This window comes from Enhydra lutris, unplaced genomic scaffold (assembly GCF_002288905.1).
Source record: "Enhydra lutris kenyoni isolate GAN:26980312 unplaced genomic scaffold, ASM228890v2 scaffoldscaffold26, whole genome shotgun sequence".
Taxonomy (NCBI): domain Eukaryota; kingdom Metazoa; phylum Chordata; class Mammalia; order Carnivora; family Mustelidae; genus Enhydra; species Enhydra lutris.
The window spans coordinates 1617524-1635857 of record NW_019154110.1 but is presented as its reverse complement, the minus strand read 5'-3'; the positions used below and the strand labels follow the sequence as shown (position 1 = coordinate 1635857).

At 41.8% G+C, this 18334-nt stretch overlaps 2 protein-coding genes across 3 annotated transcripts in view; one reads left to right on the top strand and one right to left on the bottom strand.

Annotated features, from left to right (window-relative positions):
- The window catches only part of LOC111151675 (SET and MYND domain containing 4), a 50051-nt gene extending 34233 nt beyond the window's left edge, over window positions 1-15818 (bottom strand). Inside the window, exons 1-2 of one of the 2 annotated variants that reach the window (XM_022509809.1) lie at window positions 15495-15818; window positions 14420-14567 (exon numbers count right to left, since the gene is read on the bottom strand). In XM_022509809.1, coding sequence (XP_022365517.1) covers window positions 14420-14553 — 134 coding nt within the window. In that variant the 5' untranslated portion in view covers window positions 14554-14567; window positions 15495-15818. The remainder of the gene's footprint in view (window positions 1-14419; window positions 14568-15494) is intronic. The other variant, XM_022509810.1, reaches the window with a different exon arrangement.
- A 96-nt stretch (window positions 15819-15914) lies between these two features.
- LOC111151679 (replication protein A1) overlaps window positions 15915-18334 on the top strand; it is a 76515-nt gene continuing 74095 nt past the window's right edge. Inside the window, exon 1 of the mRNA XM_022509814.1 lies at window positions 15915-16050. Coding sequence (XP_022365522.1) covers window positions 16018-16050 — 33 coding nt within the window. The 5' untranslated portion in view covers window positions 15915-16017. The remainder of the gene's footprint in view (window positions 16051-18334) is intronic.

Below are 18334 nucleotides of genomic sequence, written 5' to 3'. Positions count from 1 at the left end.
CTCCCTGCTGAGCAGAGAGCCCGATGTGGGGCTCAATCCCAGGACTCTGAGATCATGACCTGAGCCAAAGGCAGAGGCTTTAACCCACTGAGCCACCCAGGCGCCCCTAAAGTTTTTTATTTTTTTAATTTGAGAGAGAATGAGTGAGTGAGAGCATAAGTAGTGGGGAGGGCCAGAGGGAGAGGGAGAAGCAGACTCCCTGCTCAGCAGGGAGCCTGATGTGAGGCTTGATCCCAGGACCCCAGGATCATGACCTGAGCTGGAGGCAGACACTTAACTGACTGAGCCACCCAGATGCCCTTTTTGTCCATTTTTTAATCAGGTTGTTTGTTTTCTTGCTGTTGAGTCTAAGAGTTCGCTATATATTCTAAATATTAATTCTTATCAGATACGTGATTTGCCAATATTATGTCCCATTCTCTGGGATGCTTTTTTTTTTTTAAATTTTATTCATTTATTTGACAGAGATCAAAAATAGGCAGAGAGGCAGGCAGAAAGAGAGGAGGAAGCAGGCTCCCTGCTGAGCAGAGAGCCCGATAGGGGGCTCGGTCCCAGGACCCCGGGATCATGACCCCTGTGGGATGTTTTTTTTTAAAAAAGTCTTTATTTTTATTTTTAGTAATCTCTCTGCCTAACGTGGGGCTTGAACTTATGACCCTGACATTAAGAGTCGCATGCTCTACTGATTGAACCAGTCAGGTGCCCCTCCATGGGTTGCCTTTTTACTCTGTTATCTTTTTATGCACCAAGTATTTTAATTTTCATTTGTTGTCTATTTTTTCTTTTGTTGTCAGTGTCTCTGGTGTTATATCCAAGAAAATATTGCCGGCCGGTCATAAGCTTTTGCCTTAGGTTTTCTTCTAAAAGTTTTATAGTTTTAGTGCTGAAGTTTTAAGTCCCTGGGCTATTTTGAGTTAGCTTTTGTATCTGGTATAAGGTAAAGGTCCAACTTCATTCTTTTCATGTAGATTCTAATTAGGGAGCAGACAAAAAGAATCAAGATTCTTCTTCCAGTCTTGCCTTTTCTCTCTAGATACCTACAAAGGGAAAGCCTCTCTTGTCAACCGGCAAAGCATCAAGTCCTAGCCTCAGCACAGGGTACAGAGAGGATAGTACGTCTGATAATTTTTTTGTTTTTCATGACCGACTTTTTTGAAGACTCAAGGCCAAGAAATGTTCCACACTCTGGTTTTGTGTCATTGCTTCCTCATGATCAGGTTCAGATTAAACAATTCTTGTCAAGGATATTAGTACATAGACAAATCTGTATAGTTCCTATTGCTTCAAGTCAGGAGACATATAATATCAAGTAGTCCCCATTGGTGATGCTAAGTTTGGCTGCCTGGTTAAAGTGGTGATTGTGGATCTCTCCAATGTAAAGATACCTTTCCCTTTGAACTTAGTAAGTAATCTAAGGGTCATACTTTGAAACCATGTGAATAACCTGTTCCAATGGTCTTTCTTCTTCTTCTTTTTTTTTTTAATAAAGATTTTATTTATTTATTTGACAGACAGAGATCACAAGTAGGCAGAGAGAGAGAGAGGAGGAAGCAGGCTCCCCGTGGAACAGAGAGCCCGACACGGGGCTCGATCCCAGGACCCTGGGATCATGACCTGAGCCGAAGGCAGAGGCTTTAACCCACTGAGCCACCCAGGTGCCCCCAATGGTCTTTCTTCTAATGGTTTGAACATCCATCGATGACCACTGCCACAATCGGTTATTATCCTGGGTTATAAAATGGTGATTTTCTAGTTCTATCATTATTTCTAAATTTATTAATTGGCTTTCTGTAAGACAAATGTTTCCTCCTTTCTTTCTTTTACTTATTTATGTCTTTGAGTATCACCATAGACTTAAAATAATTCAATGTTAGAAACTATTTTTAGGGGTGCCTGGGTGGCTCAGTGGGTTAAGCCTCTGCCTTCGGCTCAGGTCACGATCCCAGGGTCCTGGGATCGAGCCCCACATCGGGCTCTCTGCTCCGCGGGGAGCCTGCTTCCCCCTCTCTCTCTGTTTGCCTCTCTGCCTACTTGTGATCTCTCTCTCTGCCAAATAAATAAATAAAATCTTAAAAAAAAAAGAAACTTTTTATAATACATTTTGATGCTCCATTTGTTCTAACTTTGGCCAGTGGAAACCTCTTCAGGTTGTCTCTTATGTTCTCCTTATATACAAATCCATTAATCTTTTAGTGCTTCCTTGCTTTCTGGTACAACAAGGTATGCCAGCTGAATCAGTATAAAATCAAAACAAACAGTGTGGATGAGTCTGTTTAGGATCTCCCAAGACAGTGAGATATTATTAATTGTGAGGGAGGGTCATCGTCCTCAAAAGGACGATACTGATAAAAGTTACCTGTCTTGGGAAAACATTCCTCAAAGACTAAACCAGCAAGAAAGAAAAGTATATGCCTGGGTTTAAACTTTAAAGGCCCAATTCATACTTTTATTTAATGGGCATGCATATAGAGTGTAAGTTTAAATGTTTTGGTCACTTCAGATTATGATTGAATAGTTTTACAAACATGTCTTCAGAGCTACCTTGTTCTAAGTAAAGCAGTTTGGGGATGAAGCAGTGACAGATACACAGAAAAAATTAAAATGGAGGTAATTATTAATTACAGGGAAAACAAGAATTTTTTTTTTTTAAGTTTTTCTTTATTTGACAGAGAGAGATCACAAGCAGGCAGAGAGGCAGGCAGAGAGAGAGGAGGAAGCAGGCTCCCTGCTGAGCAGAGAGCCCGATGCGGGGCTCGATCCCAGGACCCTGAGATCATGACCTAAGCCGAAGGCAGTGGCTTAACCCACTGAGCCACCCAGGCGCCCCGGAAAACAAGAATTGTACAAGAAGAGAAATGTAATTCGAAGTCTACTTCGTGGTTCATATGAGTAGTATTTACACAGACATTTGTTTAACCAACATTATATTCTATTGATTATATTACATTAAAAGCTATAATATAGTTACGATGATGAGGCAAAAACAAAGTATATACACGTGATTTGGAGTTGAGAGAGCAAAATTTGACATCTATAGCTAAAAGTTCAAAAAACAGCAGTATTAGCATACTGTTTAGAAATATGAAATTAAATACCCAAGAAAACAATTAAAGCAGCATCCTCTGGGAAATGGGAATGGGGAAGAATGAGACAAAGGGTTACTGTTTTTCTTTATAAGCTGTGAATTACTATTTGACTTCTTGCGCTATATGTGTATTATTCCGATAAAAATTTCAACTAAAAATGGAAAATATGGGGTGCCTGGGTGGCTCAGTCATTAAGCATCTGCCTTTGGCTCAGGTCGTGATCCTAGGGTCCTGGGATGGAGCCTCACATTGGGCTCCCTGCTGGGCAGGAAGCCTGCTTTCCCACTCCCCCTGCCTGTGTTCCTTCTCTTGCTGTGTCTACGCCAAATAAACAAATAAAATCTTTTTTTTTAATAATTTTTTTTAAATTTATTTATTTGACAGACAGAGATCACAAGCAGGCAGAGAGGCAGGCAGAGAGAGAGGAGGAAGCAGGCCCCTTGCCGAGCAGAGAGCCCGATGTGGGGCTCGATCCCAGGACCCTGAGATCATGACCCGAGCTGAAGGCAGCGGCTTAACCCACTGAGCCACCCAGGCGCCCCACAAATAAAATCTTTTAAAAAATAAAGGAAAATGTTTCCATTAATTAATTAATTAAAAAAAAAAGATTTTATTTGTTAGAGCAAGAAGGAGAGTGAGCACAAGCAGGGGGCGTGGCAGGCAGAGGGAGAAATGGGCTCCCCACTGAGCAAGGAGCACGATGCTGGACTTGATCCCAGGACCCTAGGATCATGACCTAAGCTGAAAGCTCAGTGGCTTAAGTAACTGAGCCACTCAGGCATCCTAAAAATATTTCCATTTAATAAGGTACCTAGTCTACACATTTTTACAGGATATTTCCACTAGTCTTTAAGAATCAAATGATCCCTACATTATATGAACTATTTCAGAGCATAGAAAACAATGGGAAGCTCTTCAATTCATGCTAGAAAGCCACCATAACCCAGATACCAAGAGTTGACAAAGCATGGGCACATGCACATACATGCACACACACACAAGAATATGTAAGCTAATATAATTAATGAACATAGATATAAAATTAAAAATATCAGAAAACTGAATCAAGCCACGTTAAAAGAAAGATGGATAATAGAGTTTATCTCCAAAACAGTTCAACTTCAGTACATATACAAATGTAAGTCCTATAGTAACAAATCAAAGGAGAAAAGGAAAATGACCGTTTCATCCAAAATATATTTAAAAATAGTATTTGATAAAATTCAATACCTATTTATGATACAATATAGGCAACTTCCCTTAAACTGAAAATGGGTATGTACTATAAACCTATGGCAAATGTCCTAACTGGCTGTTACTATTCAATATTGTACTGGAGGTCTAACTAATGCTATGATAATTAAAAGATAAAATAAGGGATAAAAATATTAGAAAAGAGGATTATTCTTTGTAGATACAGCTATTTACCTAAAAATTCCAAGTGAATTGGCATAAAAACAATAAAATATGTGAAAATACAGTTAGTTGGCCAGTTATAAGATAAGAAAAAATTCCTAGCTTTTATTTATACCACCAATTATCAGTTAGAGAATGTAATTGGGGGAGAAAAAGTCTTATTCACAATAATAACAAAAACTTACAATAAGTAAGAATTAATCTAAGAGGGAATGTATAAGACTCATACAAAGAAAACAATAAAACTTAAGGCTATAAAAGACGCCCTAAACAAATGGCAAGATATACCCTTTACTTGGATGAGGAAATTTAACATTGTAAAGATGTCAAGTCTCCTAACTATATCTATAAATCCAACATAATCCCCAACAAAAACCCAGTATTGTTTTTTTAAAGAACATATTTACTTGACAGAGAGATAGAGAGCACAAGTAGGCAGAGCAGTAGGCAGTGGAAGAGGCAGAAGCAGGTTCTCCACCGAGCAGGAAGCCTGATGCGGGGCTTGATCCCAGGACCCTGGGATCATGACCTGAGCCCAAGGCAGACGCTTAACTGACTGAGCCACCCAGATGCCCCCAAAACCCAGTATTTTTTACAGATCTTGACAAGCCAACAAAAGTTACAAGGGGGAAATGTACAGAAAATACCCAAGATATTCTTGAAAAAGAATGAGTATACACGTGTGTGGGAACTTGGCCAAAGAGAAGCCATGTCTATACCAGACTTCCATGCTTTTGAGTGCTCCTTCCTTCTACTTTTGATAATAAGATCTCAGGGAGAAAACCATTTCTTGTGGCTGAAGTAGGGACTACCCTAATGTGGCAAAGGGGCTGAGCATGTGCTAATAGGCCTGGCCAACCAGAAAGGCCCCAAACCTTTGGTTGAAAGGATTCACTGGCAGTCAAAATCAGGTTGATTGGAGTCCAAACCAGACCTTTTCTGCCCAAACTCTCAGGAAAGATGGCCTCTTTCCTTGTGGTTCAGGTTGTGCTCAAGCCTACCACTGTTTACTATGCCCATCAGGTGTAGAGTTTGTCTGAGAGATGAAGAGATAAAGTCTGATGCCATCCAAGGCAACGGATTAAAATCTGCCTCTGGATATCCTAGTTTCATAGTGCGCACATTTCCTAACTGAGCTAGGTTTCTGTCCCTTGAAACTGACAGAATTCTAATATGATACTATAAAGACACAGTAAAAACCCTTTAGTTTTGGCATAGAAATAGAGTCTAGGGCGCCTGGGTGGCTCAGTGGGTTAAGCCTCTGCCTTTGGCTCGGGTCATATTCCCAAGGTCCTGGGATGGAGCCCCGCGTCGGGCTCTCTGCTCAGCAGAGAACCTGTTTCTCCCTCTGCCTGCCGCTCCCCCTGCTTGTGCTCATTCTCTCTGACAAATAAATAAAATCTTTAAATTCCAGATGGACTTGATACTGAAAACTAAAATACAAAACTACAAAAAAGATGTTAGAAAATAATTAAGAATATTTTTATAATCTTGGAGTAGACCATCCTAAGCAAGAGACCTAACTCAAAAGCCATAAGAAATGACAGATAAACCTAATATAAAAATGAAAGCACACACAATTTATATACAATGCAAAAACACTGCAAGTAAAACAAAGAGAAATAGCAGACTAGGAGAAAAATTACTCACATATATAGCAAAGAATTACATGGCCGGAATTTTAAAGATCTCCTATAAATTCATAAAAGACAGACAACCCAGTAAAAAACGGGCAAAGGACACAAACGAACAGTTTGTAGAAGGAATATAGATGGGCTGTGATGTCAGAAATGATGCATTCCTTCACTAATAATCAGAAAAATGCAAAACAAAAAACGAAACAAGTACTAGACACTTTTATCCTGAAGTTTGGCAAAATTAAAATCAAAGACTTGCTTTCTAGTCTCTTCAAGGATTATACGGAAGTGATTTTCATACGTTGTTCATGGTAAACTGGTGAAGTCTTTTTGGAATACAATTTGTCAGTATTTATTAAATTTTTAAAATACTCATAACGAGTGATTGCAACCATACCTCTTCTAAGAATCTATCTTAAATTCTTAAATACATATACAAAAACATATAAAAAAAAGTTGTCCGGATGCCCTTGTGGCTCAGTTGGTTAAACATCTGCCTTTGGCTCAGGTCATGATCCCAGGGTCCTGGGGTCAGGTCCTGCATCAGGCTTCTAGAACACCAGGGAGCCTGCTTCTCCCTCTGCCTGCCTCTTTCCTTGCTTGTGTGCACACACTCTCTCTGACATATAAATAAATAAAATCTTAAAAAAAAAAAAAAAAAAGTTGTTCGCTGTCACATTGTTTGTAACAGTAAAAATACAAGTGGAAATAACATAATTGCCCCTCGGGGCGCCTGGGTGGCTCAGTGGGTTAAGCCTCTGCCTTCGGCTCAGGTCATGATCTCAGGGTCCTGGGATCGAGCCCCACATCGGGCTCTCTGCTCAGCGGGGAGCCTGCTTCCCTCTCTCTCTCTGTCTGCCTCTCTGCCTACATGTGATCTCTGTCAAATAAATAAATATCTTTATTTATTTAATAAATAAAATGTTTAAAAAATATATATAATATAAATAAAATATATAATATATATTAAAATATATATAATAAATATATTTATATATAATATATTATATATATATATATATAATATATATAATAAAATATATATATAATTGCCCCTCAACAGGGAAAGAATTAACTACATTATGGCATAGCTATACATGTAATATCACGGGGTTGCCCAAAAGTTCAAGGTGTGACATGGAGAAAAACATCCTAGAACAAAGCACATAATATTATCCAACAGAATAAAGAAACAGATATGCATGTATTTATTTACAATTATAGCAGAATACATAAGAAGAACTAAAAAACTCCAATAAACGGTGGTTATTTCTGTGAAACTGAATGAGAAGGGTAAAAGAGAAACTTTCCTGTTAAACTTCATTAAATATCATTTCAAATATGATGAATGTATTTCTAACTTGTGAACATTTGTGAAAAAGAAGACTAACAAGCGGACAAAAAATAAACCCCAAACCCAACTATTACCAATTGTACCCAGTTTGTACCCAAACTACCAAGGCTCAATGCTGTGCTCATTATTTCTTCCAACCAAAATCTGAGTGCCTTCTATGTGCGAGACACTATTGATAGTTGCTGGCACAGAGATAAAGATGTTAACACTGAACTTCAAAGGTATGCGTTAAAAGCTCTCATTTATATGTCATGTTGAGTATTAATACGTGCCAGTTGGTAAAGAGCTTTGTACATATTTCCAAACTGTCATCTGATCAGTGTTTATTAAATACCTGGGTTTTTGTTTCGTTTTTTTGACAGAGCACTGCTCTTGTCTACAGAGAAAGAGACACAGACAAGATGTACCCTCATGGAGTTTATAGTTCAGTAGTGAAGATAGACAATAAGCAAATGACTACACAAATATAAAAAGGAAAGTTAGGTAGTGTTGTAAATGTATAAAAAGTGCAAGTGAGCCACTGGGACACAAGAGAAGGCTTTCCTGAGGAAAGATCTGGGTGACCCTGAAGGATGAGCAGAACTTAATTCGGGTGTAGAGGAGAAGAGAGAAGCCAGGAAAAGCATTTCAGGCAGAAGAAATACAGGGAGTCAAGGCCATGTGGCAAGAAGTAGCAGAGTGCATGTCAAGAAGTTAAAGAAGGCCCATATGCTGAGAATAGGAGTGGGGTGAAGAGGAGGCCAGGCAGGGACACTTGGGTGGCTCAGTTGGTTAAGCATCAGCTTTTGACTCAGGTCACAATCCTGGGGTCCTGGGATTGAGCCTCCCTGCTTGGCAGGGAGGGAGTCTCTCTGCTTCTCCCTCTCACTCCCCTCCTGTGTTCTCGCATGCTCTCTCTCTCTCAAATAAATAAAATCTTTAAAAGAAAAAAAAAGGGGGGGCGCCTGGGTGGCTCAGTGGGTTAAGGCTCTGCCTTCGGCTCAGGTTGTGGTCTCAGGGTCCTGGGATCGGGCCCCGCATAGGGCTCTTTGCTCAGCAGGGAGCCTGCTTCCCCTCTCTCTCTGCCTGCTGCTCTGCCTACTTGTAATCTCTCTCTCTCTGTCAAATAAATAAATAAAATCTTAAAAAAAAAAAAGAAAAGAAAAAAAGAGGAAGCAGGTAGATAGGCAGTGGCCGACTGCAATGTCTTGCTGGCTATATTAAGTTGAGAAATTAGGCTTTCTTGTAAGAGCAAAGACGACTCCTGAAAGATTTTAAGTGAGAGCAATAGAATCTGATTTGTTTTGAAAAATGATTCCTGTTGGGGTATAGGAAATAGTCAGGAGGGAGGTAAGTATGCATCTGGGAAACCAGATAGTCACGGTCTGGCTACTGGTAATAATTTGGATCAGGGAGGTCAAGGGAGCACATTGGTTTTTTTGGTCAAATTCCCACCAAATTAGTGGCTTAAACAAAAATGTGTTATCTTACAGTTCTATCATGGAGCTCAATGGGCTAAAATCCAGGTGTTGATAAAGATGTGTTGCTTTCTGGAGGCTCCAGGGGAGAATCTGCTTTCTTAACCTTTTCCAGTTTCTAGAGGCTGCCTACATTCTCTGGCTGGTATCTCCCTTTCTCTACCTTCAAAACCCCCAGTGCTGCGTCTCTCTGACAATTCTTTCACTAGTTCTATCTCCCTCTGACCCTCTGCTTCCCTTCTCCACTTTGTAGGATTTTTGTGATTACACTGGGCTCACCGGAATAATCCAGGCTACTCTGCCTATCTTAAACTTGGCTCACTGGCAATCTTTTTTTTTTTTTTTTTAAAGATTTTATTTATTTATTTGTCAGAGAGAGAGAGAGGGAGAGAGAGCAAGCACACGCAGACAGAACGGCAGGCAGAGGCAGAGGGAGAAGCAGGTTCCCCGATGAGCAAGGAGCCTGATGCGGGACTCGATCCCAGGACGCTGGGATCATGACCTGAGCCGAAGGCAGCTGCTCAACCAACTGAGCCACCCAGGCATCCCTGCTCACTGGCAATCTTAATGCCATTTGCAAACTTAATTTCTCTCCGCGACCTAACTTAACATATTTGTAAATTCCAGGGATTTGGATGCAGAGAACATTGGATTATACACCTACCACGTAGGAAAAGGGGGAGAATCACCTTGATTTTATTGCAAAATTTTAAATATGTTTCGTGGCTCTCTTGGGGATTACAAAATGAATCCCTGATTCATTTATCATCTTCAGTTAGTACTTTTGCCATTTCCCAAACTATACAGAAGAACCTTAAAACAATTTACCTCCATTTGCCCATTTGTCTATTACCATGCCTCACTTCTAAATGTTCTAAGTCCCATAAAAACATCATTACTATCATTATTTTAAATAATGATTTTAAAAATATTTAGTCACATATTTATCTTTTCTGGTACCTTTCATTCCTTTCTGCAACTGCATGGTTCTATCTGGGATGATTTTTTTGTTTTTAAGATTTTATTTATTTATTTGAGAGAGAATGAGAGAGAGCACAAGAGTGGGGACGGTCAGCAGGAGAAGCAGACTCCCTGCTGAGCAGGGAGCCTGACACTGGACTCCGTCCTGGGACTCCTGGGATCTTGACCTGAGCTGAAGGCAGTCACTCAACCAACTGAGACACCCAGGCGCCCTGGGATGATTTTTCTTTAACTAGGAACTTCTTCAGTATTTCTTTTTTCTTTTTTTTTTTTTTTTAAAAATTTTATTTATTTATTTGACAGACAGAGATCACAAGCAGGCAGAGAGGCAGGCAGAGAGAGAGGAGGAAGCAGGCTCCCCGCTGAGCAGAAAGCCCGATGCGGGGCTCCATCCCAGGACCCTGGGATCATGACCTGAGCTGAAGGCAGCGGCTTAACCCACTGAGCCACCCAGGCGCCCCTTCTTCAGTATTTCTTGAGGCTCTAATCTGCAGAATGGTCACTCAGAATTTTTTTTTTTTGGCGGGGGGGGTTTGAAAATACCTTTATTTTGTATTCATTTTTGAAAGGTACTTTATTACTTTTTACTTTTAATTTTTTATTTAAAAAATTTTTTAATGTAATCTCTACTCCCAACATAGGGCTTAAACTCATGACCCTGAGGTTAAGAGTCACAAACTCTCCTGAGTCAGCCAGGTGCCCCACATGTCTAGTAATCTTTTACTGTGTTCCTGACTGTGCACAGAAGACCCAATAAAGCTAGATGACATTTTCCACTGTCAAAGTACCCCCTCTCCTATGTTAGGCAGATAGGGTTAGGGGCCGGCTAATCTTCACCTAATTGAAAATTTAATTGGATCAGGGTGGGGGCTACCTTTTGTTTCTTTTTTTTTTTTTTAAAGATTTTATTTATTTATTTGACAGATCACAAGTAGGCAGAGAAGCAGGCAGAGAGAGAGAGAGGAGGAAGCAGGCTCCCCGCTGAGCAGAAAGCCCGATGCGGGGCTCGATCCCAGGACCCTGAGATCACGACCCGAGCTGAAAGCAGAGGCCTTAACCCACTGAGCCACCCAGGCGCCCCTGTTTCTTTTTCACTTAAGATTTTTTTTAAAGTAATCTCTACATCCAACATGGGGCTCAAACTCACAACCCCAAAATCACGACTTGCACACTCTACTGACTGAGCCAGTAACCCCTAGTTTCTCCCTGTTCCTTGGTTTGGTCCTTCTAAGTTTTTTTTTTTTTTTTTTAAAGATTTTATTTATTTACCTGACAGAGAGAGAGAGAGAATACAAGCAGGGGGAGTGGGAGAGGGAGAAGCAGGCCTCCCGCCGAGCAGGGAGCCAGATTCAGGGCTCAATCCAAGGACCCTGGGATCATGACCTGAGCCAAAGGCAGATGCTTAATGACTGAGCCACCCAGGTACCCCCTCCTAAGCTTTTAGTTGAAAGCCTGGAAGGTCTCTGTCTCCTCGTGCCTAAAATCTTTGGTCTCAGGACATTCTGAGCTTAGATTTTTAACCTTCCATACTATAAATGTTCAAAATCTGGCAAATGTGTTAAGGGGGAGAACATTTGTTCCAAGCCCCTTTCTACTAGTGGGATCTTACTCACCATTGTTGAGACAGCAGAAATTTTATTCTGCCTTTTTGGTCGGCCTTTTGCACTTCCTAAGAACTCAGTAAATGTCCCGGGAGATAAACCTACTGTTTGGGCATTGAATTTGGGCCTCCTCTATTTTTTAAAACATTTATTTATTTTTTTAGGAATCTCTACACCCAATGTGGGGCTCAAACTCATGATCCCATGATCAAGAGTTGCATGCTCCACTGACTAAGCCAGCCAGGCCACCCACCATGAGTTATTTTAAAATACAGAATGGTTGGGGCGCCTGGGTGGCTCAGTGGGTTAAAGCCTCTGCCTTTGGCTCGGGTCATGATCCCAGGGTCCTGGGATCGAGCCCCACATCGGGTTCTCTGCTCAGAGGGGAGTCTCCTTCCCCTCCACCCCCGCAGCGCCTGCTTCTCTGCCTACTTATAATCTCTGTCTGTCAAATAAACAAATAAAATCTTAAAAAAAAAATTACAGAATGGTTCACAGGTTTCTAGCTTTAGGAACTGAAATAAGGCAGTGCAATTTACTAAGATAGGTACCACTGGAAAGGACTATGAGTTTGATTTTGGGTATGTTGAATTTTAAGGATTTTTAAAAACATTATATTTTTTATTTGACAGAGAGATAGATATATACAGAGAGAGAGAGAGCGTGTGTATGCACAAGCAGGGGAAGTGGCAATCAGAGAGAGAGAGGGAGAAGCAGGCTTCCCTCTGAGGAGGGAGCCTAACATGGGGCTCAATCTCAGGACCCTGGGATCACAACCTAAGCCAAAGGCAGACACTTAACAGACTGAGCCACCCAGGAGCCCCTGAATTTTAAGTATCTTTGAGACTTTAAGTAGTCCGCTGGATTTAGAGATTTGAGTCTCAGAAGAGAGGTGAGAGCTAGACATAGAATTTTCAAGGTAATCAGCATATAGGATGTAACTGACATCATGGGTATGAATGAGACTGTATCAGTTGAGAAAACAGAGTGGAAAGGAAAGAGCCTAGGGGCACCTGAGTGGTTCAGTTGGTTAGGCGACTGACTGCCTTTGGCTCAGGTCATGATCCTGGAGTCCCAGGATCAAGTCCCTCAACAGGCTCTGTGCTTGGCAGGGAGTCTGCTTCTCCCTCTGACTGTCTCCCCTCTCATGCTCTTTCTCGCTCACTCTCTCTCTTAAGTAAATAAAATCTTTTTTTTTTTTTTTTTTCCTGGGTGGCTCAGTGGGTTAAGCCTCTGCCTTCGGCTCAGGTCATGATCTCAGGGTTCTGGGATCAAGCCCCACATCCAGCTCTCCACTCTCTGCTCAGCAAGGAGCCCACTTCCCCCCACCCCCTGCTTGCCTCTCTGCCTACTTGTGATCTCTCTCTCTCTGTCGAATAAATAAAATATTTTTTTTTTGAAAAATTTTTTGAAGATTTTGTTTATTTATTTGACAGAGATCACAAGTAGGCAGAGGGCAGGGAGCAGGCTCCTAGCTGAGCAGAGAGCCCAATGCAGGGCTCGATCCCAGGACCCTGGGATCATGACCTGAGCTGAAGGCAGAGGCTTTAACCCACTGAGCCACCCAGGTGCCCCTTAACTTCCATCTTTTCAGCAAAACCGTAAGTGATCACACTATTTAATACTACAACCTCCAATCTCACTCCTGACACTGCCTATTTCCCTTACCCTCTTCTATTTTAATTTTGTTTTCTATTATACATAGCACTTTTAACATACTATATACTTCGCTTATTTATGTTTACTGTCTGTCCCTCCTTTGACAGAACTAAGCTCCTCAAGAGTAAGTATCTGTGCCTATTTTTTATTTACTAATGTATATTTTTTCTTTTTCTTTTTTTAAGTAAGCTCTACTGCCCAGTGTGGGGCGTGAACTCACTCCCCTAAGAACAACAGTCACGGGACGCCTGGGTGGCTCAGTTGGTTAAGCAGCTGCCTTCGGCTCAGGTCGTGATCCCAGCGTCCTGGGATCAAGTCCCGCATCGGGCTCCTTGCTCGGCGGGGAGCCTGCTTCTCCCTCTGCCTCTGCCTGCCATTCTGTCTGCCTGCACTCGCTCTCTCTCCCCCTCTCTCTGAAAAAAAAAAAAAATTTAAAAAAAAAAAAAAAAAAAAAAAAGAACAACAGTCACATGCACTACCGACTAAGTCAGCCAGGCGCCCCTCACTATGTATTTTTGTTCTCTAAGCATCTAGCACAGCTGGCACAAACAGGTGTCTGATAAAAATTCACTGAATGTTTTGGGAAACTCTTGTTTCAATTTTCTATTTATGTATGTACATACTAGGCTGTGATATAAAATAGTTATTTCTTTTTAAGATTTTATTTATTTATTTGACAGAGATCACAAGTAGGCAGAGAGAGAGAGAGAGAGAGGGAAGCAGGCTCCCCACCGAGCAGAGAGCTCAACTCGGGGCTCGATCCCAGGACCCTGAGACCATGACCTGAGCCAAAGGCAGAGGCTTAACCCACTGAGCCACCCAGGTGCCCCTAAAATATATTTCTTACTGAGGACGTTAGTCAGTCAAGAGAGTGTGAAAAATCCTGGGGTTAGACTATATGACTTCTAAAGTCCTTTCTCAATTTGAGCACCTATAAATTTCTATGCGTAGCTAGTAAATGCCCACTATATCTTTTGGGAGATAGCAAAGTTCACAGCCTAGTTTCTGTAGCAAGGCATTGATTATTGAAACATAACATTGATACCAAAAAAGCCATTAGCATCCCCAACTGTTCTGTAATTGTAGGTTAGGAAAAACTGGAAATAGCAAGAAATATAAAATCTAAACTTAATCCTTCCATGAAAAAGAGATAGAAAGTGAGAGCAAATGACAAACGAGAACATTTTCTCGATCAAAATTTCCCAGGTTAAAGCTTTCACACACTTACTGAAGAAGCGAAGAGGAGTGAAGGAAGATATCCTTTAAAGTGTCTGCCGTAGAAATTGTGTCCTGAATGGACTTTGGGAGCAAAGACCATTTCTGAAATATGTATGATTTCCACTCATCCACAGGCAGATCCATTCTACCTTAGGTCTCTAAAATGAATAAGAAAATAAGGAATTCAGATTTCTACAAATGCACAAGTCTAGAAAAAAATAATCAAGATTTCACTCAAATAAATGTGAAGCAACAAAAATCATTCTTGTGGTCTTTTCCTGTAGTTTCCATCCTGAGGATCTATTTTCTCTCACACATATTCACTGAGCATCCTTTTATTTAGAAATATTTACTGAAGGCCTACTTTATTCCACACACCAGGCTTGCCTCTTAAACCTCCATCTTCCCAAGCTCCTCAGGTGAGAAACCTGAGGCATTCCAGAATTTTCTCTCTCCCCAGCTACTATTAAATTAACAAATGTTTCTATCTCTTACACAGTTTAGATTTTTCTGTCAATTCCCAGATCATTTCTTTATTCAAGTCCTCACCATCTCTGGTCTGGCATTTTTTCCAGTGTCATAACTAGTCTCCATGGCCTCAGTTCCCTACCCTACCCCCTAAATTCAATTCATCCTCCATATTTAAACAGATGTCAGTCCTCTGCCTTAATCAATGAATGCTCCTCCAAGCATTTAGGAAAGCCCAGTACAAATCTGACCCCTGGGCTCATTTTCTAATGCCCAAGTCTCACCTCTTCCTTTGTAACCTACTGTCCTGAGCTACTTAAAGCTATCCTTAGCTTGTCAGGCTATTCACCTCCCTAGTTTTTGCATAGGTTATGCTTTCTTCCGGGAGCATCCCTCCCTCAGAGTCCACCTCGCAAATTTGCACACACCCTTCAAGACCAAGTTTAAATGGCACCGCCTCCAGGAAGCCTTCCCTGATTTTCCATCTGCGAACGCAGCACACTTTGCGTCTCTCCTGAGGCCCAAATCATGTCTACCTGGAGTTAGGGCTACTCACTGCGGTAGCTCCCTCGACAGACTATGCTCTCCTCTGAGGGCAGGGACCGGATCCTATTTACCTTCGCAGATTTCCCTTGTGCCAAGCTCAGGGTCTAGCAATGGCGGGAGCTCGGCACCTGGATTGCCGAAGGAATCAAGTTACTGCTTTGCCTACGGCTAGCAGCAGAGGTGTCAGGGAATAGCTCTCTCTTCTGGGCTAAGAGTCGGTCGGCCCAGCAAAGGCCCGAGCCAGGTTTTTTTCCGAGAACCGTCTAGGAAAGCTCTCGGGACTGGACCTCACGCCCAGAAAAAGAACCCGCGTCATCCTTGGCGCGCCCCACGGCTCGGGCCCCGCCCCCAGGCGCAGCAGTGGCGTGACGAGGTCCTGAACCCGGGCTCTGGCATGTCACGTGGGCTGCTCGCAGGGCCTCGGCCAATGCGGTGGCTGCTCCGCTCCTAAGCCCGCCCTTGTGCTTTGCGCATGTCAGAAGGCGGGGGTGGTGCCTGCAGCTACTTAGCCCAATAGCTTTAGAGCACGCGGGGTCCCGGGAGTGAGCGGGAGGTGCGGAGGAGCCGGAGCGCGGGAGTTGGCGCAGCGCAGTCATGGTGGGCCACCTGAGCGAGGGGGCCATTGCGGTGAGGAGACACCTGCGGGCAGCCGGGCTAGGGTGGCTATGGGTCCTGGGCTTGTGGGGGTGGAGAAGGGAGAGAGGAGCTGGAGGCGATGGGGAGAAAACGCGGGAGAAGATTGGCGGGGTTGGGGGGTACCGTCGGGTGACTCCCTAGAATTCTCACCCATCTCCTCGAAAAATTTTTACTATCGTCTTTTAAACATGTCCATGTTTTTTCTACTTAAGAAAACGAAGCAGAATTAACTTGATCGTCCCGCATCACCCTCTTCCTTTCCCCTATCCACGGCCGAACTTCTAGAGTTGTCAGTTTTCATCTCACCTCCCGTTAACAGACTCCAATCTGTTGTTCCCTCGATCGCTATAGAAAGAACCCTGGCAGAAGTTAGCAGTGCTTCCAAGTCGTTAAATCTAACAGACACTTTTCAGTTTTTAACTTAACCTGAGTTCTCAGCAGTGTTTGAGAGTTACTCCTTTTGACCAGTTTTGAGCATTACTTCTTTCTGATAACACTCCGTTTTGGCTTCTCTGACTTGGCTTGTCTTTCCTCGTCTTATTTGCCGGTCGCTCGTTGTAAGTTTTTGTTTACTGAGGGTTATGTCCTGTCCTAGGCCCTCTGCTACCAAGACAATCCCATTACCAACTATGTCAGTTGCTCACACATTTCTTTTTCCGGAGCCACCTTTACTCTGAAAGAGAAACCTCTGTAATATGTCTGCCTACCTGATACCTCAAAGGCATTTTAAATTCAGCGTGTCCCAAAGCAAATTCGTTATTTTGCTAAGTTTGGGCCTCTTGGTGTACCTTGTCTGGATCAATAGCTCTATTATCCATCAAGATATGCTAGCCAAAAATTGTGGAATCATTCTTCCTGCAAACTTCCATCACCTTAGAGGTTCAGTCCATCACCCAAATCCGTGTTTTACCTCCACAACGTATCTCTTAAATCCATCTATTTTTCTTCCACTCTGGCACCATTGTTTCTTGCCTGGACTACTGATTTCCACCCAACATAAACATGTTCTCTATCCATTCGTCTATCAGTGGACACTTGGACTGCTTGCATAGTTTGTTGTAAATAATACTGCCACAACATGGGGGTGCATGTATCCTTTCGAATTAGTGTTCTCGTATTTTTGGAGTAATTACCCAATAGTGCAGTTACTGGATCCTAAGGTAGTTCTATTTTTAAATTTTTGAGAACCTCCATACTGTTTTTGCCCAGTTTGCATTCCCAGCAGTGTACGAGGGTTCCTTTTCCACATCATCCTTGCCAACACTTGTTTCTTGTGGTGTTAGTTTTAGCCATTCTGACAGGTGTAAAGTGATAGCTCATTGTAATTTTGATTTGCATTTCCCCCATGATGAGGTATCTTTTTCATGTGTGTTAAAATGTAATGTTGAAAAGTAATGAGTCATTACTTTTTTGTGTGTGTTGGCCATCTGGATGTCTTTTTTGGAGAAATGTCTGTTCGTGTCTTCTGCCCATTTTTTAATTGGATTATTTGTGTTTCGGGTGTTGAGTAGTAGCAGTTTTTTATGTATTTTGGATACTAAGCCCTTCTGAGATCTGTCAAATATCTTTTCTTGTTCAGTAGATTGTCTTTTGGTTTTGTTGACTGTTTACTTTGCTGTGCAAGAGCTTTTTATTTTGATGTAGTCCCAGTAGTTTATTTTTGCTTTTATTTCCCTCGCCTCAGGAGGCAGACATATCTAGAAAGATGTTGCTACTGCTGATGTCAGAGAAATTACTGCCTCTGCTGTCTTCTAGTATTCTTATGGTTCAGGTGTCACATTTAGATCTTTAATCCATTTTGTTTGTGTTTCTGTATGCTGTAAGAAAGTAGTCCAGTTTCATTCTTTTGCATGTTGCTGTCCAGTTTTCCCAAGCCCATTAGTTGAAGAGACTGTCTTTTTCCCATTGCATATTCTTTTCCTCCTTTGTTGAAGATTAACTGACCGTGTAATTGTGGGCCTATTTCTGGGTTTTTCTATTTTGTTCCATTGGACTGTGTCTCTGCTTTTGTGCCGGTACCATACTGTTTTGATGACTATGGGTTTGTAATATAACTTGAAATCTGGAATTGTGATGCCTCTGGCTTTGTTTTTCTTTTTCAAGATTGCTTTGGTTATGTCAGGTCTTTTGTGGTTCCTTACAAATTTTAGGATTATTCTAGTTCTGTGAAAAATGTTATTGGCATTTTGATCGGGATTGCATCAAAGTTTAGATTTCTTTGGGTAGTATAGACATTTCAACAATATTTATTCCTCTAACCTACGACTATGGAATG